General features: G+C 56.3%; 2 protein-coding genes across 6 annotated transcripts in view; one reads left to right on the plus strand and one right to left on the minus strand.

Moving 5' to 3' along the window:
• Positions 1 to 14,051, plus strand: part of TMCO4 (transmembrane and coiled-coil domains 4) — a 91,171-nt gene extending 77,120 nt beyond the window's left edge. For all 5 annotated transcript variants that reach the window (XM_038531775.1, XM_038531774.1, XM_038531777.1 and 2 more), the window contains 3 exons: positions 1,700 to 1,817; positions 7,324 to 7,441; positions 13,040 to 14,051. In XM_038531775.1, the coding sequence (XP_038387703.1) occupies positions 1,700 to 1,817; positions 7,324 to 7,441; positions 13,040 to 13,414 (611 nt within the window). In that variant the 3' untranslated portion in view covers positions 13,415 to 14,051. The remainder of the gene's footprint in view (positions 1 to 1,699; positions 1,818 to 7,323; positions 7,442 to 13,039) is intronic.
• Positions 14,052 to 14,702: 651 nt separating this feature from the next.
• On the minus strand, positions 14,703 to 25,978 carry HTR6 (5-hydroxytryptamine receptor 6). The gene is made up of 3 exons (XM_038531780.1): positions 25,265 to 25,978; positions 16,846 to 17,004; positions 14,703 to 16,644 (listed from the first exon to the last, which is right to left on the minus strand). Exons 1-3 carry the CDS (start codon positions 25,976 to 25,978, stop codon positions 16,195 to 16,197), a joined length of 1,323 nt encoding a protein of 440 aa, XP_038387708.1. The 3' UTR covers positions 14,703 to 16,194.
• Between the last annotated feature and the right edge of the window lie 1,980 nt (positions 25,979 to 27,958).

A 27,958-nucleotide genomic window follows, 5' to 3' on the forward strand; every position in this document is an offset into this window, starting at 1 on the left:
GCCTGTGTCACTCAGCGAGCAGGGACACCCCTCTTGGACACATTCCCCAGGAATGACACTGAGCATAGGGCTTCCCGGCACCTGCAGAAACTCAGAATCCTAAGACAGAACCACCTTTGGGGAGGTGGAGGCGCGGGACAGGGGGAGGGCACACTCACTTCACCTGTGCATCACCTGTGCTGGGGTTTTCCCACACTGTGACCCTCAGGGCCAGAGGCATCTGGATGGCTTCATGGTTGAGCATCTGCCTTCGGCCCATGTCATGACCCCAGGGTCCTGGGATCGAGTCCCACTTGGGGCTCCCCACAGGGAACCTGCTTCTCCCTCTGCCTGTGTCTCTGCCTCTCTCTGTGTGTCTCTCCTGAATAAATAAGTAAAATCTCTTTCAAAAAATAAAAATAATAAATAAAGACCCTCAAGGCCAGGGTCATTACCCACCAGGAGGCAAGTGACCCAGCCAAGTCCCATACTCAGACGTTATTTGAAGCTAGGGCCTTGCAACTGCAAAGTACCTATACTGGCTTCCCTGAGAGATGCCACCTTACTTACTCTTCGTTCGTTCGTTCAGATCTTTCCTGAGCACCAGGCACCTGCCAGGCACTGTTCTAGACGCTGCCGCACAGCTGTGACTGAGGCAGCCGAGCACCTGCCCTCACTGAACCTAGACAACATGAGCAAACAGTATGCGACAGGAAGAAAACCACAGCAGGGGAAAAGACAGGGAGTGACAGAGTCGGGGGGACGGGACAGGGGGACCGGACGGGGGTGCATGTGCAGCTCTCATTGGCCGGGAGCCGTGCTTCTCAATGTCCACTCTCACGCCCGTCTGTGAACTGCTGGGTCCTAGTCCGCCACGAGGGAGAACTGCTGCTTCCCTCTCTCTGTATTTAGAGGACAGACGGGGGTGCCTGTAAGCATCTGCCTTCAGCTCAGGTCATGATCTCGGTCCTGGGATCGAGCCCCGCATCGGGCTCCCTGCTCAGCGAGGAGCCTGCTCCTCCCTCTCCCTCGGCCTCCCAGTCCCCCTGCTTGTGCTCGCTCTCATGCTCTCTCTCTGTCAAATAAATAAAATCTTTAATAAATGAAAGGACAAACAGTCCACGGGCCAGCCTTGGTCGGTTGGATCCCACTTTGAATAACCCCGCCCGAAATGTTCCTGAACCAACTGGTCAGTGCAGCTGATGAATGTACCCCCTGTCCTGGGACCCAGTCGGCCCCACCTTCCCTTCCCTCCCGCTGTCCCGCCACGCTGCGCGGGCCCCAGGGAACTGCTGCCAAGGCAGGCTGTGGCGTCTCCGTCCTGGCAAGCACAATGACCCGGGGCCCACCGGTCCCTCCTGAAGGAAGATGTCCCCTCCAAGTCCATAGCTGGTTGGGCGCTTCACAGATGGTGAGACTAGATCTGGGTCCCAGCTCAGGCCATGTCACTTCCTAGCCACGTGACCTCGACAATGTCTGTGGTTCTTCTTAACCCTAAAATGGGGAGAATGGTGCTTTGCAGGAAGAGAGCAGTCCCAGGGCCTGGGCCTCCGTGGGTGGAAGCCCCCGTGACTACCTGTGCACAGACACGTGTGAGCATATGTGTGGGGTGAGCACATGTGCTTGCACATATGTGTGTGACACCCATCTCTTGGAGAGTCCCCTCCAGGACGCACTGCGGCCAGGGACACTGACGGCCTCTCCTGGGTTCTCTCCCTAGATTGCCAAGGGATCATCGAGGACGTCGTCCTGCTGGGTGCGCCCGTGGAAGGAGAAGCCAAGCACTGGGAGCCCTTCCGGAAGGTGGTGTCAGGGAGAATCATTAACGGCTACTGCAGGTCCGTCCAGATCTTGCACCGGAGGTGATGGTACTAACTGAGCACTTAGCGTGCCCGGGCCCAGTGCTGGGGACACAGGTGTTCGAGGCCTGGCCCCTGTCCTGGAGGATCCCGGGACCAGTGGGGCTCTGGCCTGCTAGGAACAAGGCGTTCTGACCTGGGAAGCCTCCATCCCCATAGGATGAGGGTAAAGTGTCTCCCTGTGTCAGGCCTGAGTCCAGCTAGCAGGGTGACAGGAGAGGCCACGGGGGTCACCATCATCTGGGGGTGGAGGATGTGGGTGAGTGGGTCGGACTGGAAAACAAAGATGGGGCCCCAGCATGAGGTCTGTGGATGCCTCGTGGGAAGGGGTGGGCGGGCGTGTGGGCCGAGCTCTCAGAGCACCTGAGGCTAGGCAGGGTGACGGAACAGGCAGTTAAGGTTGGAGGAGCCGGGACCCACACCTTGGAGGAGCAGGGACCCAAGCCACGCAACAACCCTTGGCAGGACCTGGGGGAGCCTGAGGGCCGGCAGCAGCGAGGCTGGAAGGGAGGTGCCCCTTGTGTGGCCTTGCAGAAGAATGCCTCAGGAACTCTGGTCAAGGCCATGCCCCAGACTTTGGGGAAGAAAAGATGAAGCCCACCACTGAGCCTGAGAAGGTGCTCGGGCCCATCAGCCTCCGAATGAGGCAGAGGATGGGGTAACAGTGTTTAAGAGCAGTGATTTAGAATTGCACAGACCTAGGACTTCATGCTGGCCTCAGTTTCTCCATGTGTACGGGGGGGACAGCGAAATGATAGTAGTAACTCCCCCCAGGCTGTGATGATAGTTAAGTGATCCACAGAGTTGCACATGGTGCACACATGCTCTGTGAGTGACGGGATGTTACTGTGGATCCTCAGCACCGTCGGCCTTGGGATAGTCCTTCAGCACACTCGTGAGCACCAGCCTCGTGCCAGGTGCACTAGGGAAGGAGCCCCAGCCCCATGGAACCCAGTGCCTGGTGGGGAAGCTGGTCGGGAAAACAGGCAGCTCCAGTCAGGCATCTGGAAGCTCGAGTGCGACACCAGAATCCAGAAGCTCTGAAATCAAAGGCTTTTCCCCAGGTTTGGTGCATCCTGAGCTGCCGAGAGACGTTTCTAGGCTTTACTCCTCCCACTGGGCTTTGGGCTGGATGACTTTGGGGCCCCACCCCAAACCTTGCAGGTGGATTATGTGATGTGCGGGCTACAAGCTGGATCACCTCCCTAAAATCCAAGGCATTATTCTGAATTCTGAAACACAGTCAGCCTCCGAGATTTTAGATAAGGGATCTGCATTTTGTGGATCAAAGCGCAGGCTGTTGACAAGAAGGTGACATTCTGGGCTCAGATCCGAGGACAGGTCTGGAGTTTAGGAAACAGGAAGGTTGGCTGACTAGTTGTAGACTCTGTGAACACAACTTAAAATACAACAATTTAGAAAACGAGGAGGTAGGACTCGGGGGAGGCAGCTGATCCACTGGGTCACGAACATGACGTTTCCACCAACCGGCAGGAAACGTGGCACTAGAGCTCAGAGAAGGCAGAGCTGGAGTGAGGGCCCGTGGGGTCACCAGCTTCCGCTGAAGCCAGGGGTCAGGGGCGATCGTTGGAAAGGCAAAGAGTAGAGAAAGAGCAAAGTGCTGGATTCCTGATTCTAAAGAATATGTTTCGGGTTTGTGGGGAGGAAGAGGCTCCCAGCTGAGGTTAGAAGAAAGGCGGGATCATCCAGCATTCTGGGCCCGAGGCTGTGGCTGGGCCGGGATACAAAGATGGGTAGGATGGGAGGGACTCACATCTAGTGGAAAGGACATGTGGAGGGGCGCCTGGGTGGCTCAGAGCATGATCCCAGGGTCCTTGGATTGAGTCCCCCATCAGGCTCCCTGCATGGAGCCTGCTTCTCTCTCTGCCTGTGTCTCTGCCTCTCTCTGTGTGTCTCTCATGAATAAATAAATAAAATCCTTAAAAAAAAAAAAAAAGAAAAGAAAAGAAACGAAAAGAAAAGGACACATTGAAATCGACAATTATCAAAAAGTCAAAACTAAAAAAGGCAACCATGCCGCAATGTGAGGGGGACGGATATCCTGAGTATTAGACTCTTACCGCCTGCCAGACCCTGTCTTTGGGGTCATGATCTCCTTTAATCCTCCCCCAAACCCTGTGATGTTAGTACTTTAATCCCCTTTTACAAATGAGAAAACTGAGACCAGTCTACCTTAATTTTGACCTAAGCCCGATCATCCAAAGTAGGACCCAAAACTAAATGGAAAAAATTGGGAAAGTCTTTATCATTTTGATGATTTCGCCCAGAGCAACAGCTGTGTAGTTCAGAGCTAACGATAAAGATAATTCTCCGCCACAGGCAGAGACCGTTAGCCAGGACACAGGAGTTCTGACCATCAGCTTGGCTCTATCACTTATACTCTAAGCTGAGTTCTTAGAATTAGGATATGGTAGGAAGAACAAAGAAGCAAAAGACAGAGACATAATATATAAAGAGCTCATGCAAATCAATGAAGCTAATAAGAAAGTGTTCCAAGGATATCTACACATAAACTCACAGAATAAATATAGTCAATAAATTTTTTTAAATTTAAAATTAAAAAATGTATAAATATTAAATAAGTTTTAATTATTAAATAAAATTTATTATTAAATGTAAAATTATTAATTTTTAATAATTAACTTTTAAATTTAAAAATTATTTGAGAGAGAGAGAGCGTGCATTGGGGGATGGGAAGACAGAAGGAGAAGAAGAGAAGCTCAAGCAGACTGCCCCCTGAGCACAGAAGCTGATGCAGGCTTGATCTCATGACCCTGAGTTCATGACCTGAGCCAAAATCAAGAGTCGGACACCTAACCGGATGAGCCACCCAGGCGCCCCACAGTCAACAAATATTTTGAAAGATGCCCAACCTCATCATGAATGAAATGAATGCAGATTAAAATCAGTAAGATACGACTTATCACCCATCAGATTATCAAAGATCTGACACATGAATAACATCAGGCGTTGGTAAAGATGTGGAGAAACAGCACCGCCATATGCTGTTGGCGACAGTTGAACTTAGTAAATACTCTTTGGAGAACAAGTGGCCATATCCACCAAAATTTTTAATGTCCCAGTTTTCTGGTCCCACACATTCTAACTTCTGTGATCCTGCTGTACTAGGTACACACACGCACAGAAATGGATGTACAGAGAATCGTGGCAGCTTCATTTATAACTAAATATTTAAAACAATTTAAATGACCACAAATGGAAGAATAGGTACAGAGGGAAAAAAAGGGAAAAGGCAAGTGCAGCGGTACAGACTAGGATTCCATGTATGAGGGGGAAAAACTTCTGTGTGTACATCTGAGTATCTAGGTGTCTGTAAATGCGCAGGAAGGTCCCGAAGGACCATAGGAAACTGGTAACAACGGCCACCCCTAAAGATTGGAGGTAAAAAGAGATTTTAATTTGATTTTTTAAAATAAGGATTTTTTTTTTAAGATTTTATTTATTTTTTCATGAGAAACAGAGAGACAGAGAGGTAGAGACACAGGCAGAGGGAGAAGCAGGCTCCATGCAGGGAGCCCGACATGGGACTCGATCCCAGGTCTCCAGGATCACGCCCTGGGCTGAAGGCGGCACTAAACTGCTGAGCCACCCGGGCTGCCCAAATAAGGATAGTTTTAAAAAACAAGAGAAGAAAAAGAACCGACGAAGCTTTGATGTCAGAAGGACCTCAGCTGGGGCCCCTGGGTGATGCAGTCAGTTAAGCATCCGTCTCTTCATTTCGGCTCAGGTCGTAATCTCAGGGTCCTGAGGTCGAGCCCCAGGTCATGCTCCACGCTCAGTGGGGAGTCCGCCTGAGGAGCTCTCTCTCCCTCTGCCCCTGCCCCTCACTACCATCACCACCCTGACCCCCACTCATGCTCTTACTTTTTATCTAGTAAAAAAAAAAAAAAAAAAAAAAAAAAAAGGTCCCCAGTTAAAATCTTGGCTCTGCCAGTTATCTGTGGAATAATATTCCCTCCTGCTGCACAGGGCTTCTGGAAAGATTAGAAAAGGGTTGGCACATAGTAGTTGCCCAATAAACTATAGCAGTTATAATAACTGGGCCCATTCACATCGCACATGATTTTTTGGTGCTTTTCATGAACAACAAAGGGAAAGAATTACGATTGCACGGGTGCGATATGAAAGCAGCAAAAACTTATTAAACCCATCTGTTCTGCTGCAAACCTGAGGCTAATAAACTTGGTTTTCAATTATTTTGTGAGATCCCGAGCCATCTCTCTAGAGAGAAAGCAGGAGGAGGAAGAGGAGGGAGACTTGGGGGGTGTGGGGGGACACAGACCAGCAGTCACTGTAGTTTCTTGCTTAAACTAAGCACCAACCAGGATTTCATGTAATTGGCCTGCAGAGGTGTTCTACTTGCTTGGAACCTCCTTAAACGTGGGGAGTGGAGGGTCCGTGTGCGGGGAGCTTCAGGCCAAAACTACCGAAAAGTAAGCATATTTAAGTGTATATAATATATATTAATAAAGCTCTCTGCAAATCCGTTCACTTACTTGAGCTTCCATGAACCTTCTGGAAGCCAGCCAGGGCGAGCGGTACTTACTGCTCCCTGTGGTACCATAAGGAAACTGAAGCTCAGAGAGGCTCAGGGGCCTGGCCAAGGTCACACAGCACAGCCAGGATGTGAGCTGAGGCAGGCCCGCGTAACTCCACGGTGGGCCTCCTGGGGCGCTCCTGTGGCCTCTGCTCCAAATACCCTGTGAGGAGGGGATGACAGTAAAAGGACCAGGGGGGACCCCTGCTTGCATGTGGCCTCCAGGCCTGTGAGTAGCCGAGGCAGCCGTCCCACTGGCCATGTGGCAGCAAATCCAGAGTTTGGTTGTGGTTGCTGCCTCAACAAAGCTTGGGGGCGGGGGGGGCCAGAAGCCTACCTGGCTGGGCCCCCACCCTGGAGTGCCGCCCCAGCGCAGGACACAGGATATAGGACGAAGGCGCAGTCCTGCCGTCAGTAAGCTCTCTGCCTAGAAAAGGAAAAAGACCCAAGAATGGACACACAGAGGACATGGGACTCATGTCCCCAAAGGAGCACATGTTCCAAGCACATGAGGCTTAAAGGATTAATAATACCAGGTGGAGGGGCTCAGGGGCACTCCCTGGGGGGGTGATGTCCAAGCTGAATTCTGGAAGGACGGATGACAGCCCATTGGACGCTGGAAGACCAGGCCCAGCAAGAGGGCCTGGGGCGGGAGGCAACATTGGACCAGATGCTTCCCGAATATCCACGTGGGTGAGCGCCGTGTCCATGACGCGGTGCCTCACTGTGCGCCCCTGCCCACCTGGGAGGTAAGAGGCGGTGAGGAGACCGAGGCTGGGGGGCCAGGCAGCTGGCCCACGCTCACGCAGCTAGCAACTGCCGGGGCGGGACTTGATCCCGGGCCCGCCGGGGATCCCGGGGCCAGGTTCGGGGCTCCTGAGGCTGACGCCCCGTCTCTGCCCGCAGCGGGGACTGGCTGCTGAGCTTCGTGTACCGCACGTCGTCCATGCGGCTCCGCGTCGCCGGCCTACGGCCCGTGCTGCTGCAGGACAGGAGGGTGGAGAACGTGGACCTGTCCTCTGTCGTGAGTATCGCCCACCCTGCCTGGGGCCCTGCATTTGCCAGCGGGGCTGCTTCAGGACCCCAGCCGCCCCCTCCCCGGGCCCTGGGACACTGGCCCATTTCACCCCAGAGGAGGGAGACTGTAAGAATTTGCTTGGGGCAGGTGGGGGGAGGGGGGGTAGGTAACTCCTGTTGACGGGCACGTCTCTGAGCTGGGGCCTTTGTCACCAGGTCCTTTATGCACATTGTCTCTAATCCTCACGCAGCCCCTGGGGCAGTCATGGTTGTGCCCATGTCACAGACTGGGAAACTGAGGCTTGGGAGTAGCCCAGGTGTGCACCCCCAGAGCTCGCGCTCTGCACCCTACAGTAGTGCCCTCCCTCGCTCCCCACCCCCAGTTACTCGTCAGGACAGCCCGGTTCCCCCCCAAGTACCGAGAGCACCCACAGGTCGCAGGTGGATTGGGGCGAGACCGCAACGGAAGCCCCTGCCTGCCAGGCTGTGCCCCTCTGCCATGCAGAGCAGGGACGGTGTTCCCAGAACCCCCACCTTGGAATCATCTGGGGTTTATTTATAATGTAGGACATCCGCCCCCGCAGGGGACACCGGGAAATAATCCCCCCTGACCGCCCCCCCATGGTCCTTGACATCCAAGGCTAAGCTGAGGTCGGGCATGCAGATGGTTCAAAAGAATTCTTGCTGGGGACAGGGTGGGACAAACCGAGCTTGGGGTTCTCGAGCCACCCTTCAGGCTTGAAGGAACCTCATCCACCTGCACGTGCCTGTCACGGGGAGCTGAGAGCTTCGCGTGGGACGGTGTCCGTGTCCAGCTCTGCCCTCCGCCTTTGCCGGCACCACGTCCCACTGTACAGATGGGGACACGAGGCTCAGAGAGGCTGATGGACTTGCCCAGGGCCACACAGCGGGACTCAAACCCAGGCCTGAGGCCAGTGGGCATCGCTCCTGCTCGGTGGCAGGAGGGTGCGGGCGCTAAGCTGCAGCTGCATCACAGGCCCACTGCGGCCAGTGCAGATCCTGGCGACGCAAGGCCCCACGAGAGCCAGAGCGCTGGTTTCCAGTTCCTGCGCTGTTGGCGGCCAGGCTCGAGGGCCAAGCGCCTCCCGGGCCCATCCCTGTTTCCCCAGGGTCCGCATAAGGCACCACCCTGCCTGCAAGCAGACACCCAGACCCCGTGGGGGAGGCGCACTCGGGAGAACCCGGGCTCCCCGCTGGGCTTCACAGCAGCCCCCACCCGCACCTGGATGGGGGCCGGAGCCAGGCACCTGGTACGTATTGGGCACCTGCACCTCACGGGCTGGAAAACAGACCTGAGAGAATGGGCTCATACGGCCAGAGGCCGTGGATCCGGGCCCTGCCACCAGGCCCAGGGCTGTGCTGTCCAGCTCCCTGGGGGCCAGGGAGTGACCAGACACCAGGACCAGAGCGAGGCCTCCTGCCCCATGTCCAGGGCTTGCTGTCCTATTAAATCAAAAGTGAAAAGGATCAGAAGAAACTTCCTTGTAAATGAAATTCCCTGTAAACACCACAGGGCCCTGGCAAGACCCGCTTTCTGTCCTGGGATGCCCCTGAGTGGGATACGGTGACAAGAGCGCAGCCTTTGGCCCCAGAGAGGCCAGGCTCTGCCGCTGGTGTGCTGGCTGTGTGACCTTGGGCCGATTGCTTAACCTCTCTGTGCCTCAGTTTCTCATCTATGAAATGTGGAGAATTGCCTTCCAGGGGAGGCAGCGCGTGTCGGATGCTTGGCCCACAGTAGGCCTTCATTTAGATGCCAATCCCCTCCCCTCCTGGCCCTGCCACTACCTTTGGTTCTTTTGCCCCTGAGACCGTCTCAGACCATCCCCCTCCTCAGACCGTCTCTGGAGCGGCTTCCCGGCTCTTAGGGGATCGTAGCTCTGTATCACACGTCAGGAGCACAGCACGAAAAGCAGTGCCTTTCTCTTCTGGGTAAATTGGAGGTAATCAGCATTGCCTTTGTGCTGCCCTCCTGTTTTTCTTGAAAATTCTTGCGGGCGGAGAGGAGAGGCCGCCTGGTGCTCAGAGCAGAGGCCTGCCTGGGCCTCCTCCCTGCGGGCCACAGACGGGAGGAGCGTCTTCCGTGGGGGGAGGCAAGCAGACGAAGGCCAGGCCCCCCACCTGCCTTTCGGCCTCCGCTGTGCAGGCACAGGGGTGCGGCAGGTGGGGCTTTTGCCACCGAAGGGGTGGGCTCGTGAAGTTTCTGGAAGGGGGCAGACGAGAGACCCAGCACAGGGGCCTCCTGACTCCTCACGTCCCAGAGGAAACGCCAGCGGACTTCCAGAACTTCGGACAGGGCGGGGCACGAGCTAATGACAACCAAGCCAGCAGGTGCCAGGCCCCTGGTCCCGGAGCGGCCCCACGCACAGGCGGGGAAGCTGAGGCTGCCTGCGAGTGCTGGAGCCCCAGAACCCAGGCTCGTCGCCAGCGCACTTGTGCGGCCTGCGTGGTCTGTGGGGTCCCGTCAGTGACCTCTAGCTCCGGGTCAAGGGCTCCGGCCCATGGGTCAGCTCCCTGACTGCTCACACCAGCACACATGGAGCAGGTGCCGTGCCGGCCCCACTGTACAGAGGAGGACACTGAGGCCCAGGGGGTAGAGGAACCCGATGGGGCCTGGTAGGCTTGGAAGGAGCCTGGGGCGGGGGAGGCGGGGGACAGCCAGCCCGGTTTGGGCACATCCCCAGGTGCCTCGCCAGGCAGCAGCGGGCGGTGCTGAGGCCCGTCCAGACAGCGCGTGGCGCGGAGTGACTCGGGAGTGCTCCCTACGCTCCCTCGGCCCACAGTCCGTCAGAGAACACGGACGAGCAAGCAGATGAAGATGATGGGCGCAGAGAACCTGCCACAGGGGAGCCCGGGGACGGTCCCTAGCCAGCGTGGGAAGGTCAGGGAGGGCTTCTCAGCCCCGGTGACACCCAGGGTGAATGTGGACAGGTGGCGCGTTTCCATGGAGGCAGCCAGGGAGGTGGTCGTGCATCAGCCACACAGACCTTCCCACCACCGAGGAGAGATCCTTCTCCCACCCGCCTCACCTCGGTTCTCCCGTCCCTTCGAGATGGGATTCCCTCCATTGGGACTCTGCCAGCGAGTTGTCCCCCTGGGGCTTTGCAGAGTGGCAGCTGGAGACCAGGGTTGGCTGAGACCCAGGCCAGCGTGGAGCCAAGGAAGGGCTGGAGGAGCTGCACGGTGGGATTTCCACCCAGAATCAGCTACAGCCAGGGGCCACGAACACCTGCCTTCCTTCCTGTCTGCCTCCACCCGGCCCAGCAGCAGCCCAGCACCAGCCCTTCAACAGCTGTTTGTCCCTGTGGGTCTAGGTTTCTGCTGGCTGGAATTGAGACGTGATGGCTAGAGCTTGAGCAGCTATTTGGGGTCCCCAAATGGATCGGCCCCACTAGGACCCTGCCCTCTGTCCCCCATCACCCCTCCCAAGGACACTAAGGCAAGGGAGCTCCTAGTTACATGGCTCTGGCCATGTGCCAGGTGCGGTACCTCGTGGCTTGTATGTATTATTTCTTCCCTCCCACCCCATGAGCTACGTATCACTAACTCGAATTGGGTGAGGTCCCTCTGAAAGTGTTTTGGGCCATAGATGGAACATAATAGTCAGAGGTCACATATGCTGATTCCTACAAAGTGCCAGGCCCTTGGACTCTAGTAGTAGACTTTCAGGATGGGTGTCAGGATCCTCATGTCACAGATGGAGAAGCTGGAGTTCAGGACATTGTAAGGACTCACCCACTACTAGTATGAGAAAGCTGAGGCCGGAACCCCATTGCTCTGACCCCAAACTTAGGTTCTTTCTAGGGCCTTGCAGCCAGTAATGTCCACCCTCTGTGGGAAGACGCTGCCTTGACCTCCACCTTGACCTCCACCCTGAACCCAGGGATCTGAAAAGCCCCTTATATGCATGTATACGTGTGCGTGTTCACTGAACACTGTTTTAAAGCGTTTGTAAAGAAAGGAACGAGGGGCGCCTGGGCGGCACAATCAGTTCAACATCTGACCCTTGCTTTCCGCTCAGGCCATGATCTCAGGGTCCTGGGATCGAGCCTTGCGTCAGCCTCCGTACTGGGTGTGAAGTCAGCTTGGGATTCTCCTCCCCCTACCCTTCCCACTTGCGTGCTCGCTCTCTCTCGCTCTCTCTAAAATAAATAAAATCTAGAAAGAAGAAAGAGAGAAAGAGAAAGAAAGAAAGAAAGAAAGAAAGAAAGAAAGAAAGAAAGAAGAAAAAGAGAAAGAAGAAAGAAAGAAAGAAAAAGAAGAAGAAGAAGAAAAGAGAGAGCGAGAGAGGAGGAAGATTCCTCTCTCCTTCAGGACCTTCCTCATTTTCATTCCTCTTAGGAAGGAAGATGGTAAGGAAGGGAGTCGCCAGCAGGTTCTGGTTGTAAGAAAATAACAAAACCATACGGGAAATTGTCATCTTGTGTTCTTGAAAACACATTTGAATAGCTCAGTGTGATTTGTGATTCAAATGGAAATGCAGATGTTATCAACTGAGCCTTTGTGTGGTTCCCTAAGGGTCCCCCGTGTTTTTCCTGCCTTCTTTCTAAACAAAAAGAAAGGTTCTGTCCTGAGCAGACCCCCTGGACTGAGGGGGGAGAGCGCAGGGCTGCATTTCAGGAGCCGAGCTGAGCTGAGCAGACTCCAGCTGCAGCATTGCAAGCAGAGCCCCATGCGCCTTTGCTCCTCACGTGCTGTGTGTCGCGAAGCAAACCACCATCCCTCTCTGGACTTTGCTTTCCTCTTCGGTAAAACGACAGTGATTTTCAAAGTTCCCCTCCCCAACTCATTGTCAATGAGGACAGTAGGTCCACATTCAAAACCCAACTCTGACGGATCCTGGCTGTATGTCCTGGGGCAAGTCACCTTACCTCTCGAAGGCTCTATTCCTTCATCAACAGTTAGCAGCCAATACCTGTCAAAGGACCGTGTGCACGGAGTTCATCCACAATGTACTAAGGACATACTACGTGTGGGGCATTGTCCATGACCGCCGTCAGGCAGAGGGCATTCCCAGTCACCCCTTCCCTTCACTCACTGACACATCCCAACACAAAAGTGGGGGTATCTCTATTCTCTGAGGAAGAAGGTGGGCACTTCTCTGTTCTCAACCTTTGTCTTAGTGACAATTCCTGCCCCCAAAGGACCCAGATTTTATAAAGAAACATCTTTCATCTTTATTTAATAAATTCTAGAATGAGGGCCTCTGGGTGGCTTAGTGGTTTAGCATCTGCCTTCAGCTCAGGTCGTGATCCCAGGGTCATGGGATCGAAGTCCCACTTCAGACTCCCTGCAGGGAGCCTGCTTCTCCTTCTGCCTGTGTCTCTGCCTCCCTCTCTGTGTCTCTCATGAATAAATAAGTAAAACCTAAAAATAAATTAATAAAAATAAATTCTAGAATGGCCATGAACCCACCCCAGAGGCTTCCCACCCCACTCTGGATTTGAGAGTCATTGAGAGCTGGAGTCTTGGCGTTGGTGATCGGGTAACTGAGGGAGAGGGTGAGGCCCAGGAGCTTAGCTGGGCGCCCTGGGAAGGGCAAAGCTCTGACCACCCACCATGACCCTCGCTCACTGTCCTCCTACAGGTCAGCGGCCACTTGGACTACGCCAAGAAGATGGACGTCATCCTGAAGACTGTGGGCATCCACACCAAGCCGGGCTGGGATGAAAAGGGGCTCCTGCTGGCCCCGGGCAGCCTGCCCCAAGAAGAGCCTCACCGGGCAGCCACCACCTCGTCATCAGAGAAGACCACACCCGGAGACAGCCCCAAAGTGGCCACATCCACTGACCCTACCCGAGCCCAGGTGCCAACAGGGCTGGACCAGGAAGGGGCCTCCCCTCCTGCCGCTACCAGCCCGGCTAAGAGCCCCCAGATCTGCAGCCATGGCATGGACCCCAACCCACTGGGCTGCCCGGATTGTGCCAGCGAGACCCAGGGGCCCTGCCCCGGGCTGGACTGACCGCAGAGGGGGCTTGAGCTGCCTTCCCAGGTTCCTCCACATAGCTCGCTCTTACCCTCCACCAGGTGCCCCACACGAGCTCTGAATTTCCACCTGTACCTTTCCCAAGTGGAAGGCATTGGGATTGAAAAGAAAGGAACTGGAAGGAGGGGAGTGGCAGAGAGACAGTGTTCCCTCCCCCAGGAAGCCAGGCTGGAGCCCTGCAGAGACAACCAAGCACAGTCTAGAGCTCCAGGACTCTACCACCCTTGGGCTTCCCATATTTCGGGCCGCAGGTGTAGGGGCTGGCTGACCACCTGGAGGCCCAGGGGGCTCCCACACCACCACTCTCCCCCAGTCCCAGTAAATCCAGGTGAACGCCTGCTCTTCCATCCACATGCCAGGCTGCCCGCCAGCCCCCAGGCATCACTGATGCACCTACAGAGCAGGTGCAGGTGAGAAGCCAGCCGCTCACTCTCTGCTCTTGGGAGGCACGATCAGATGTGCCTTGTGCGGCCACTCAAGCTGTGCACTGCAGAACTACTGGGGTGTGGTCACAAGGATGTGATGTGAAGGGTGCCGCCGCCCTTGTTGTGCTACGTGGTAGCCCTGGATGTAACTGTCACAGCGTGGTGAATATATGCTGAATCAGCGTGCACTGTGTGTGTGGATTGGGCCCGGTGACAAGAATGAATTCCACGGGGCAAGGGTTTCCTACAGCAGGGAGGGGAGTGATGATTATAATAATAAAAATAATCATAGAGAACTTACCACTCATTGAGAATTTGCCAAGGACAGAGTGCTTACCTGGGTTTCCTCGGCTGACCTACCAATAACCTTAGGAGATAGCTACTATTATTACCTTCATGTTACTGAAGGTCCTTGAGACCCAGAGAGGTTAGGTAGCCTGCTCAAGGTCACACAGCTGGTCAGTCTCAAACTCCACTCAGGCTCCAGAGCCTGAACTCTTGGCCACTGTATCTCAGCCTCCTGTGTTCCTTCCAGTGTCCCTGAATGAGGGGGCCAGAGACGGTTCTCCTCCATTGTGCAAATGGGGAAACCAAGGCTCGGGCAGAGAAAGTATTGATAAGCTCTGGGGGAGGCAGCCCAGAGGGGGACAGCAGAAGGAACTAGAATATTAGAGCTGAGGGGATCCTCACGTATGCGCGCTTGCTTGTTCATTCAACAAATATTTACAGAATGGCTGCTAGGAGTTCAGACGGCTCATTTTGCCCAAGGTCTCATCCCACTTCACCAAATGCTTCTCCAACCCCAGGGGCCCCTCAAGTGAATCCAGTCCACACCACGGTCACCGCCTCAGGTAGCGTTTATTCGGAGTCCACTCAGGCAGGGCTGGGGGCAGAGAGGGAGCCCCAACGAGCACCATGGCCCCTCTGTGGCCAGTGCCCAGGGCCAGAGTTGAATCTAATCAGCACCAAGGAGAGCGCCAGGCCACTGTGGAGGGCTCCCTGGGAGTTTGGCCTGATGGGGCCTCAGAATGAAAAGGACCGCATGGCAGGTAAACTGTGGGGACCAAGAGATTTTTTCCCCCACCCTCAAAAACAACCCAGGCCCCTGTGCCAGGGTCCACCGAGCTGCCTGAGGGCAGCGACCCACACCAGAGACCGCTCTGCTGACCCAAGTGGCTGCCGCTTCTATTTCCCTGGCTGACCAGGGATGCCAGGAGGCAGTGGGGCCATGGGCTGGTCTATCTCCATCAGCTGGTTCCCTTCCACGTCCAAGGAAGTTCAGGGTGGAGGGAAAGCCATTCCTGGTGTTGAGCAAGAAACCACCAGCTCCCTCTTTGCCCCCAGGAGTCGTGGTGGAGCAGCCTGGGAGTGGGGATGGGAGCCCCACTCGGCATCCAGAGCAAAGAGTTGGGGAGCCATGGTCAGTCAGGTGGTGGGATGTGGACCAGGGCTGAAGGGGAGGAGGGAGATGGGAAAACAGTGGGAACAAACAGCCCCTCCGGGCCCACAGCGAGAGGCCAGGGGGTGCTGGATGACCAGGAGTTGTACCAACAGCAAGTACCACCTACAGCAGCACCACCCGTGGGTACTGGGTACTTTGTACATGGAATACCAGGCTCTGAAAGGCTAAGGAACCTTTCTGTCCAAGAGCTAGTGAGTAATGGAGCAGAGATTCAAATTTAGGCCTTCCTGACTCCCAGGGCAGGTGTTTTTCTGTGCAGCCCCACACACATCTGAGGCAGTGGCTAGACCGAAAACCAGCAAATCATCCTCACAGTTACAGATCATCCAAGCCAGCGCATCCCAAACTATAATGTGCACACATGTCACCTGGAGCTCCTGCTAACGTGCAGATTCTAACTCAGTGGGTCTTGGGTGGGGGGTAGGTAGAGGCGTACATTTTTAACGAACTGCAGGGAGGTGACACTAATGCTGGCAGCCCCCGGAGGAGTGAGGGATTCAGCCCAACACTAATCTACCTCTGCAGATAGAGGCATCCCTCCCCTGCAGTCTCATCAAATGTCAAAGGAGATAATTGCCTTCACCCTAACTTGAACCAAGAGGTCCTTTTCCCCTCTGCCAGAGCCCTCCAGCCACCTCCACACACACCCACAGGTCACACTCAGCAAGAGCATCCTGGAGAAAATTTTATCTGAGCCAGCTGTTTTCCCAGTGGGCGGGCAGTGGGGGCTGGGTCAGTGCACCCCACTGGAACTCAGAGGGCATCCAGGAGACCTGCAGCCTCCCAGCCTTAGCCAAGAGCTGGTCCAAGGCCTTTGGGGACTTCATCCCATCTAGTCCAGCGCTCCACTGACCAGCTCCAAGCCCGCGTCAGTTCGTGGGAGCGCCAAGTGGGTGCAGCTGCAGCTGGGGCTCGACAGGATCGATGTTGAAGAAATTGACTACAGCTGCAACCCTGGTGGGGGGCGGGGGCTCCCGGGGGGCCTCTCTAGGCAGCAGGGGCTGGGCCGTGCGCTGCTGGCCTGAGGAGCCACCGGAACCCGAGCCTGAGTCAGAATTGGAGTCAGGTGGCAGAGGCAGTGGCAACACGTGCTGCAGGCTCAGGCCCGGCCGGGGGCCGCTGTGAGAGGTTCGCATAGAGGGTGAGGCAAGGCTGGCCCGGCGTTCCCTGGGGCAGTGGGGACATGGCAAGAACCTGCCCAGGGCCCGTTTGAAGTCCCGCATGAAGAGTGGGTAGATGATGGGGTTCATGGTGCTGTTACAGTAACCCAGCCATGTGAGCACATCGAAGAGGTCTGGGGAGATGCAGTCGCACACAGCCTGGAGAGATGGGGTACGTCATGCTCGGCCCTGGAGCAGAGCCACAGACCACCCCAGCCAGCACGGATGGGACAAGCACCCACAAACACATATGCCATGAGAGGCAGCCCGCCCTCCTCTATCCCCGTGTCCGGGCTGGGGTGCAGTTCGGGGCCTCCCCCAGCAAGGCCTGGACTCACCTGCCCCCTGTGGTGGCATTACCTGGACTATGTTGGCCACAAAGAAGGGCAGCCAGGTCACAAAGAACATGCCCAACAGGATGCCCAGTGTCAGACTGGCCTTCAAGGCCTTCCTGCTGTGCTTGGTGGCCAGACGCCTGCTATCGGCTGACTCCATCCCTGGGCGTGGGGTCCTGGGCACCTGTCAAACACAAGGCCACACACATAAGTCACCTGAGAAAGAGCCCCAGTCTGACCCTGATCCCAGCCACAGACTGAGCCTCGATCTTCATTCTACGCGGAGCCTTAGTCCCAGCAATAAACCGAGTCCTCCTGAGCCTTGACTGAGCCCATCTGTAGTCCTAGATATCCCAATAGCAGACCTGACCTGGACTCCAGAGTAAACCTTGATCTAGACCAAGTGCTGACATCGGCAATAAGCCAAGCCCCTGCTCATGGTCCCAGACTGAGCCTGAGAATTGCCGTAGATTGAGACCCACACAACCAAGGTCTCAAACGGAGCCTTAACCCTGGACCAGACTGAGCCCAACCTTAGCCCCAGACTGTGGCCTGAGCTCAGCAATAGACTGAGCCCTGATCCTGACACAAGGATCTCTAGGAAGGGCAGAGAGACAGAGCAACACTATCAGACAATTCAGAAGACCCCCCCCCACCGCCACCGCCACCCACCTCACAAAGGACAACACTCGGTACCAGTCAACACACATGACCATGAGCCCCAGCACCACACAAAGCCTTTAGCCCTCCAAGAATAGTTGCTATTAAACAGTACTTGACAAAAAAGATCCTGCTGCTGCCCAGAGCATGACAGTCTCTTCATATATGGATTCTCCTCATATTTGGGAGTAATGATTTTGCCTGGACCGCTACCCTCGTGCTACACAAGATACAGTGCTTTTCTGAAAACATGTGCACAGAGTAAATGTTTGCAATGAAGTCAATTTTAGACTACGAGGGGTGCTAGTGACCTTGGCATTTGACAACTCAAATTACACTGTGGACAGGCAGACATCTTCATTCCCAAATGTTAACCTCAAGAGCTGAAGTATGGGGCAGAAAAGAAGGAGAAGGGAGCTGCCCTGCAGCAGCCATCGAAAGGGACACAGGCATGAGGGGGTTAAAATTTGACTTTGCAAACTGGCAACCAGCAGTCCCAAAACATCAAAAAGCTCTGAACCAGACAATCCTTTAGTCCAGCTGTTCTTTTAACTTTTTCAACCTCCTGAGCTCATTGAGAAGCCATGAAATCTATTTTTTAAAATTTCCCCAAAGAACAAAAAGCTTATAAATTTGTACACATGCACTCACAGAGAAGAAAACATCCCACATTTCTAGCAGGTTCTGAGACCACCGTGAGGTCCAGCCACGAAGCCCCCCTCTAAACTGTGTGTTGTAATCAATTTGGAGTTTCGTACATCGGTGTTACACAAAGTGAGACCCAGCCACATTTACAGTTTAAGTAAATACCAGCGTGCCAAGGTGTGCACAGTTGACTGAACTGTGTAAAGGTTTCATGTGTTCCCTGGGAACACACCTGGACTTTGGGAGCAAGGGCTTCCTCCAACTTTTTTTTTCCTTTTCTTTTTTAAGATTTTATTTTTATAAAATAATCTTTAAAAAAAAATTTATAATCTCTACACCCACCGTGGGGCTTGAGCTCATAGCCCCAAGATCAAGAGTCACATGCTCCTCCAACTGAGCCAGCCAGGCGCTCCTCCTCCATTTCCTAAACTGCAGGAGAGCCCAGCTGAGCTCTTGAGGGAGCCAGAGGTGGGTTGAGTGAGTATAGGGTAATTGGAAGAGTTAGAAGGAGGCAGGAAGGGAACCAGATTCCCAGGCAACCTTCGCAGATGGAAAGGGGGCGGAGGAGGCAAAGCCAAGAAGATGTGTCAGTCCCGGGGAGCACCAAAGCCAAACCCCCACCCAGCTCTCAGGCGCAGGGGCTCCCTTCCCAGCCCTGTTCTTCCCGCCTCCTCCGGGTGGCCAGGCTTGGGGTCCTGTCCATGGTGCTGAAACCCCAGGTCTACGCTGTCTTCTATGGGATGGAGAGGCCGGAGTCCAGAATGGCAGTGGGCAGGAGGGGAGAGAGGAAGCACACTCCCACCCCCTCGGTATGTGGGTCCAGGTGAAATCTGGTTATATGAATGCCAAGGACAAATTCACAAAGAGCAGCCTAAGAGAAGCCCTTGATTTCCCCTCCTCTGTCTTGGTGGGGCAGCCTTGTGCGGAGGCCAGAGCTGGACTTGTAAAGACAAGTGATCTGGCTTCAAGTCATGCCTCTACCACTTACTCGCTCTGTGATCTTGAGACAGTCTCTGTTTCCACATCTGTAAAATGGGAAAAACAATACTCAGCTTGTGGAGTTGTAGCGAGGCTGTGGATAATAAATGCATGCACAGCACCTGACACAGAGTATGTGCTACATACATGGTAGCCTTGAGGTTGGTTCAAGTGGAGTTGGAGGCTGGGGAAATTTTGAGCACCCTCAGGGGCCCTGTCCTTCTGCCAGCAGCTCAGGCTCCCCAAGCAGCCTGACAGATGTCAGGACAAATGCTCTGACTCACCATGCTGTAGCAAGGGAGGGGGAAAGGCTCTGCTTTTGTCTTTCGTCTTCTCCTTTTCTCCCTTCCAGAGTAGACTCTAGGTGGCTTCTGTGGCCCCACCATGGTCAGCTTGGAGGAGAGGCTCCTGCTTCCTCCAAAGATCTGTCATACCTTCATATTGCTGCCATCAATGGGGACAGACAGTAGGGAAGGAGGGAGCCACCACCTCCAGAGGAGCCACCCACACAGATACCCCCCTGACCTCTGGTAACCTGTGGGGGTTGGGGGAGCGAGAGACAGCCCTGATCTTATCAGAGCTCTATGACACTGGGGAACGGAGACACTGGAGAAATATTTGGGTGGGAGGCAATCACTAGGATGGGAGTTCCAGAGAAGGAATTAAAGATGGCCTCGGATTCCCTCTCTAGGAATTTTCCTGGGAAAATCCTGGGTTTTCTTTCTCTTCTTCTCCCTAAAGAGTTGACCCAAGAATACAGGACAAAAGGAAGAGAGAAGGAAACCAAGGCTCAGAGAGGATAGAGGACCTTGCCCAGTTCACACCGTCCCAGTACAAGGCCTCAAAGCAAAGCACCCCAAGTGACCCCCAATCAGCACCATCGTCTGCATTTAGGGAACAGTTACTACATGTCAGCATTAGTCAAGCCATTAAGTCTTTCCATGGGGTAGGTATTATTCTCCCCCTTTTGCCAGTGAGGTCCAGAGAGGCAAAACAACTTGCCAGAAGTCACACAGCAGCTAAGTGTTAAGTCAGGCATTCAGAGTCATTTCTAACTCCAGAAATTGCATTTCTTCCACTCCATCACACCGCCTCCATGTTGGGGGGGGGGAGGTTATAGAAATCCCCACCTCTGTCACCAAGAGGCCCTCATGAAGCAGAGGTCAGTGGCAGTCCCCAGCCTCACCCTGAGATCTAGCTGACGCCAGCCTTACCCTGCCCACTTCCCTCTGCCCTTGTCACCATGTCCTGGCGTTTGTGTGCCCCTTATACATGCATGTGTCGCCATCAAGGGCAGCCTCCTGGAAGACAGTCTGTCAGTGCCCTTCCAGGAGGCAGCTCCACCACTTACAGGTTCCTACGTTCAATAAATACCCATGCACGTCTGCACGCTCGGCATATATGGAAATGTGTATTACAACACTATTCCTGGAAAAAACTGGAAACAGCCTAAACGTGCATGGAAGGATGGTGGTTAAACAAACCATGGTAGATTCCCACCATAGACTACGACACAGATGTTTAAAAGAATATAATTGGCCGGGGACCCGTGGGTGGTTTAGCGCCTGCCTTCAACTCAGGGCATGGTCCTGAAGTCCTGGGATTGAGTCCCATGTTGGGCTCCCTGCATGGAGCCTGCTTCTCCCTCTGACTGTGTCTTTGCCTCTCTGTATGTGTGTGTCTCTTCTGAATAAATAAATAAAATCTTTAAAAAAAGAGAATATAATTGGCCAAATGAAAAGATCTCCAAGAGATAATATCAAAATTAAGTAGTAATGGCAAGTTGCAAAATAATTGATACAACAGGACTCCATTTGCTTAAAAAATACATGAAACAAAGAGCAATAAGTCCCTTCAGGTGCATAAGCAAACATGGAAACGCAAAGAAAAAGGAGTGGAAAGACATATCCTAAATCGTTAAGAGTGTCCCTGGGAACAGAAGGTGACAGGGTGGGATTTGGGAGGGTCTTTCACTTTATCTCTCTGGCTGGATTTTTTTTTTTTTTTATTCCTTTTTCTAAGTAGGCTCTATATCCAATGACCCCAGGATCAAGAGTCAAATGCCCTAATGAATGGGCCAGCCAGGCACCCCCTGGGCTTTTATTTTAAAGTGTATTTATGTATTCTTTTGTGTAATTCAAAAATTGTTCCGATCATCTACTCGTAGTGCGAGGGTTCTAAGACAGACTCTGGAGCCAGACTGTCTGGTTTCAAACGGTGGCTCTGTTGCTGCCTAGCTGTGTGACCTCAAGCGAAGAGATTCACCTCCCTGTGCCTCAGCTGTCGCATCTGTAAAATGGCAATTTTACAGTGGCATCCGCCTCATAGGCTTGTGGTAAGGACTAAGATAATAGGCACAAAGTCACCTGACCAGGGCCTGGCACACAGGAGGCCCCGTGTAAGAGTCAGCCGGCATTTCCGTTATTAGGGTCCAGCTCAGCTCTTTGATTATGACGATGACACTGTTATTGGCAGCCTTCGTGGGCTTTTTCCCTAGAGAGGCTCAAATGGATGATTTCTCCAGAACCACACATCTTACCACCAAGAGGAAAGGGGCGGAACACTTGTTGAGCGCCCAGTAGGTGCCAGGCTTACAGATGTTATCCCACCGACTCTTCAAACAGCCTCATGTGATAAGCGGCATTACCCCTGGGCTCGTGGGAGCCGAATGACTTGCCCAACATCATCAGCAGCGATGGAAAGGAGGCGGGATTTGAACCCCTGACCGGCTGGAAGCCCAAGCTCCTGCACCCAGCTCTGCTGCTCCAGGCCACCTTGTTCCCCGCAGCAGCTGAGGCTGCCATGCTCGGCACTGCTCCTGTCAGCCTCTCCCCAGCTCAGCCCCCTCCTCCTCCTCCTCCGAGATATTTCTGTGATCACAGCCTCCTCTGAGGAGGAGGAAGGACAGCGGTGGAAGGGGAGACAGATCGCTTAGACAAAGTGATGCAGAGTTGGGTGAGGGAGGGTGGAGAAGGCTGGCGGAGGAGGAGAAGGGGAGAAACTGATGGGAGAGGGGGTGCGAGGAAGATGGGGGGATGGGGAAGGCAGGGAAGGCAGCGAGAAGGACCTGGAAGAGAAAGGGGTGGGAGCAGGGAAGAGCAGGGCAGCAGGGAAAGGGTTCCGGACCGAAGGCACAGGTCATGGCACACGGACCAAGAGGCTGGGGAGGGACACTCCCCGACAGATTCCTTCTCCCCGGCCGCCCTCCACCCCGGAGCTCCCACCCTGGTCCCTCCCGAGGATGAGCACCGTGCCACCCTGGCACACAGCTCTGTCTGCCTCTCTCTCCCTCTGCCCCTACCCTGGCCGCATCTCACTCACTCCGAAACTGCTCTCCCCACGCCCCCTCGTCTTCCCCAGTCTCTGCCTGGGCCGGAAGCAAGACCCCCTACCTCATAGTCGAGGGGCCAGGAAAGCTGGGCCGAAACCTCTGAGCTAATCAGTGGCTTCTGAAAAGCCTGTTCACATACTTACATAGATATGGGGGTTGGGGGGGCTGACTAAAATGCTCGTGCCTGCTCAGTCACCGTGTCCTCAGACCCAGAGGAGCTGAGGCCTCAGGAACCTGCATCCCCCTTTCCCTCCACCCTCCGTGGGGAAGCTAACGGCTGGATTGGGGAAGGGAGCCAAGGGCGAGGTCGGGCTTGAAACAGGAGGAAGGAGAGCAATGCACCCCAAGTTTTGTTCATCCTCATCAGTTCCTTTAGGTCCAGGCACTTCAAGCCTCCACTGCCCAGCTGGAAGCCCGGTCTCGGGGGCAGGCCAGCTTGAGTGGGAGGGAAGAGGTCATGACCCAGGAAGATGGAGTCTATATCCCAGAAACAAATTCCACAAATGTAGGCAGTTGTGCAGACAATAAGGAAAACAGGCATGCAGGAGGCTTGCTTAGCAGCTGGGTCTGACACTTCCCATCTCTCTCTCTCTCTCTCTCTCTGAACCTCAGGCCCCCCATCTCTCAAACAAGGATGATGGTAGTCCTGCTTGGGTGGGTGTTTGGAGGACTTAGCTCGGGGCCTGGCACACAGTGAGCACTCAGAGACTGTGGGGCTGCAGCTGTCAGCACCCCTGGGCTCCTGCCCACGTCTGAGGCCACAGTCTCACATTCGATCCTGGTACCAGCCACTTACCCTCATGGACAGAAAAGTGCATCATGGGGGACAGAAAATCCAGACCTGTCCCACCCCGGCCCCACCAGGACCAGTCACCTTCTCACATCCTTAATCCCTAGAGCGAGCTCCCCAATGCGCAGAAGTGGAAGATGACCCGAAGTGGTAAATGGACCCATAAAATAACTGAATGCCAGAGTGAGAACATTGGCCTTTTCCAGCACTCTTCCAGCTCTTCTGGTTGTGTCAAGAGAAAGTTGGTGTTGATGCTGCTACGTCTTTAACATCCGCTAACACCAAAGAGGAAGCGAGCCTGGGGCTGGGCCACTACAACCATGACCGTGAAGCCACTGCCGGGGTTCCTGCCGCTCACTGAGGCTGTCTTTGCCTTCTGTGCATGGCAAAAGTTTCCATTTCCGGAAGAGATAAGTTTCCTTTCTAAACAAATGCATGGAAGTAAAAAGATAAGTGAGGTGATGGAGAGAAAATGCAAAAAAACAGGATAAGGAAGCCACCTGAGGCGTGTGGGTGGGTGGAAAGTAGGCAGATAGATAGTCCAAGGTGGTTCCAGATGCCTCAAGTTTGGGAACCACTCCTTTGAAAGAACCCAGAGAGAGAGTGTGGATGGCCCAGGGCAGCCTTCCCACTGCTGGGGAACCAAGTCAGGGTCACAGCCACCTACTGCGATTCTGGAACATTCTCCAGTGAGCACAGACAGAGGGAGGGTGTAGGACTGTAGCCAGGACCTCCTGTCCACCCCAAGCCCTGTTCCCCTGGTTGATGGGGAGGCTGCAGCTCTGGGCCACATGGACCAGGGGGACTGTATTTCAGCCCCCATCCACCCCAAACCCCCAGGTACCCACCCATCCCGTAGGAGCCTCCTCCTGGGGCTACATCAAGATCGGAGAGCCCAGTCTCAGGGCCTATGACCTCATCCTTTGGGGCTCAGGCCTGGTCAACCATTTCTTGGGGGATTAGGACAATAGACACTAAGACTGTGATGCCTTATGGCCTAAGTGACAGGAGCAGCACTGCAGGGCCTTACCACTAATTACTAAGTAATTAGTAAGCACCTAGTGCGTACAGCGGCGATGAAAACCGCCCCAGTCGTGCCCACCCTACAATCTAGTGGAGGAGATAGACAATGAACGAGTCAACAAGTAAACCCGTTGTTAAGATAGAGAATAACAGGGTGAGGGAGTGCAGATGGGTCTGCAGACAGGGTGGACAGGGACACACTCTAGGAAGAGGTGACCCGTGAGCTGAAAAAGAGTCAGGCAAGGCAGCCCCAAGGGAAGAGCGTTCCAGGCAGAGGGAACAGCGATGCAAAGTCCTGGACACAGGAGTCAGTCTGATGCCTTCCAGGAACACCAGGAGGGCCACGTGGCTGGTGCAGAAGGAAGGAGGGCAGGGGGAGGAGGTGGAGCTGCAGAGGTTGGCAGGCCCAGATTCCCAGGCCACATCCTGACATGGGATGGGAGACGTCTCCTCTTTTAGCTTAAAAGTGACGGGATCACTTTTGTTTTGTCCATTGCTCTGGCTCCTGTGCCCAGAACAGACAGGAGTGCGTCCGCAGTGGAAGCTGGGGAAAGCCCGAGGGAGACTCGTGGGGACTTCCAGGAAAGAAGCAACGGCGGCCTGGTTGACCAGGGCGGCACTGGAGGAGGTACACTTTTAGGGGGACCGCACCAACGGGCCTTGATAATGAACCCCGTGAGCATGAAGGGAGAAAAATGATTCCTACGTTCCTGTGGGGTAACGCCGTGATGGTTCCATCTGCCATGATGGGAAAGGCGGGGGAGGCGGAGGTGGGGCGGGTTGGGAAACCCTGAATTCCCCTGGCCCGCCTTACTTTCTGGAAGCTGCCCCACATGCCCACGGCGCTGTCCTGCAGACAGCCCTGAGTCTGGAGCACCCAAGAGGGCTGCGTCTGGAAATGGGCACCCAGGGGTCACCAGCCAGCGTATATATGGTGAGATGCATGCGGGGCGGGCCCCCCACGGCTGCTCTTTCCTCTCCACCCCGCGGCCCGGTCTCCCCACGCGCCCCAGGTACCTGCAGCGTCTCCAAGGCCTGGCCGGCCGCGCCCGTGGTGAGGGAGGCCACCTGCACCGCCTGCTTGCGCGCGGCCAGCAGGATCCTGCAGTAGGTGTAGCAGATGGCGCCCGAGGGCAGGAAGAAGGTGAGGCCCGACGCCACGAGGACGAAGGGCAGGCTGGCCAGCAGGCGGCACTGGCCGGGGGCAGGGGCCCGCGCGCGGCCCAGCTGGTGCCAGCCCAGCAGCAGCGGCAGGAAGGAAGCGAGCGCCGCCAGGCTCCAGGCGCCCAGGACGAGCCCCAGGGCGCGCGGGGGCGTCATGCGCAGCTTGTAGCTCAGCGGCGAGAGGATGAGCAGGTAACGGTCCAGGCTGATGAGGCACAGGTTGAGGATGGAGGCGCTGCAGCACATGACGTCGAAGGCGGCCCAGAGCTGGCACAGGCCGCGCGCCAGCACCCAGCGCCCGTACAGCGCGTTCAGCATGGCCGGCGGCATCACCACCAGCCCCACCATCAGGTCCGACGTGAAGAGCGACACCAGGAAGAAGTTGGACGTGTTGCGCAGCGCCGGCTGCGTGCAGATGAGCGCGATGAGCAGCGAGTTGGCCGCCGCCGTCAGCGCGATGACCACGCACAGCGCGGCCGCCACCCAGCCGCTGCCCGCGGGCCCCGACGGCGGCTCCGAGCCCCAGGCCGGGGTGCTGTTGCTGGCAGGGCCGGGCTCGGGGACCATGGGGGCGGCGGGGGGCGGGGGGCGAGGAGGGCAGGCCCGGGAGGGGTCCGCAGGCCTGGGCGAGGCACCTGGAGGGCGTGGGGTCCGCGGTGCGCGTAAACCGCCAGCAGGGGTCAGGTGGGAGGCCAGGGACAGGGCGCAGGGCGGGGTGGAGGGGCGGCGACCCAAGGAGCACGGAGGGGGGGACACGTAGGGGAGGGGGCGCCTGATGGGAGGCGCAGAGCCCCCCGGGGGAGGGGCGGGGGAGGGGGCGGGGACGCGAGGTGACCCGGAGTGGACAGGTGGGAGCAGAGTCTCCTAGAAGGGGCGGGGACGCGAGGTGACCTGGAATGGACAGGTGGGAGCAGAGTCCCCTAGAGGGGGCGGGCGGGGGGAGGGGCCGGGGACACGAGGTGACCCGGAGTGGACAGGTGGGAGCAGAGTCCCCTAGAGGGGGCGGGCGGGGGGAGGGGCCGGGGACACGAGGTGACCCGGAGTGGACAGGTGGGAGCAGAGTCCCCTAGAGGGGGCGAGTGGGGGGAGGGGCCGGGGACGCGAGGGGACCCGGAGTGGACAGGTGGGCGGGGGGGGGGGGCGGAAGTGGGCCGGGCCGGGGCCGGGCGCTGGGTGCAGGGGCCCACCGTGCGCTCGGCCGAGGGCAGCCCCTCCGCGGCAGGTGGGCGCCCCGCGCGCTCGTGGGGAGCCGCGAGCACTTGGGGCGGCAGGGCGGGGGCCGCGAGCGAAGCCCCGCGTGGGGAGGGCGGGGGTCCGCGCCGCCGCAGAGGCAGCCCGGGCGCGGCGGCCACGGTCCCCTGCGGCGTGCGGGGCGGCCCGGGCGGCCGCGGGCACCGGAGCAGCGGGGGCCGCGCCGCCTCCGCCTTGGGTCCCGGGTCCCGCGCCCCGCGCCCCGCGCCCCGCGCCCCGCGCCCCGCGCCCCGCGCCCGCCCGCGCTCGGTACCTGCGCTCGGAGCTGCTCCGCTGCCGGCGACCGCGGGGCTGGGGAGGCAGCGGCGGCCGCGGGCCGGGCGGGCGCCCAGGGAGCCCGGGAGGCGCGCGGGGGGCGGGTGGCGCTTCCAGGGGCGCGCGGTCCCGGAGCCGCCGAGCCTGCGCCCCGCCCCGCGGTGGGCGGGGAGAGCCGAGCCCCCGCCCCGCACCCCGGCACCCCCCCCCCCCCCCCCCGCACACCCCTCTCCGACCTGCCGCGGCCGGTTTTATCGAGGACTGCTCCCCGGGGGGGGGGGGTCACCCACCTGCCGCGGGGGGCGCCGCGCGCTCCGGGGACCCCTGAGAGCCGCTGGGGAGCTCGCTTAACACCCAGGTGTGTACACACACGCGCACGTATGACATGTAGATCATACTACACATAATATATAGTGACCCCAGAATGCTTCCTTCCAACCTGTAAACAGCTGGTTACCTCCTCCTCCTCGGGGTCCTTTGAGGTTTCTACCCACCACTCTGCGACCGCACCAGGCACTAAGGAGGAAGCCCCTGATTTTTTTTTTTTTAAGATTTTATTTATTTATTCACAAGAGACACAGAGAGAGAGACACTGAGAGAGAGGCAGAGACACAGACAGAGGGAGAAGCAGGCTCCATGCAGGGAGCCAGATGGGGGACTCGATCCCAGGACCCCGTGATCATGCCCTGAGCAGAAGGCAGACACTCAACCACCTGAGCCACCAGGTACCCCGACTTAATTATTTTATAACTGGAATTTTGTACCTTCTGACCACTTTCACCCATTTTGCCCACTCTCCAAACCCTGCCTCTGGCAACCACCAACCTATTCTGAGCCTATGACTTTGGTTTTGTTTGTTTTAGAATCCATATATAGGGATCCCTGGGTGGCGCAGCGGTTTGGCGCCTGCCTTTAGCCCAGGGCACGATCCTGGAGACCCAGGATCGAATCCCACATCGGGCTCCCGGTGCATGGAGCCTGCTTCTCCCTCTGCCTGTGTCTCTGCCTCTCTCTCTCTCTCTGTGTGACTATCATAAATAA

The sequence above is a fragment of the Canis lupus genome, chromosome 2 (assembly GCF_011100685.1).
Source record: "Canis lupus familiaris isolate Mischka breed German Shepherd chromosome 2, alternate assembly UU_Cfam_GSD_1.0, whole genome shotgun sequence".
In the NCBI taxonomy this organism is placed as follows: Eukaryota; Metazoa; Chordata; class Mammalia; order Carnivora; family Canidae; genus Canis; species Canis lupus.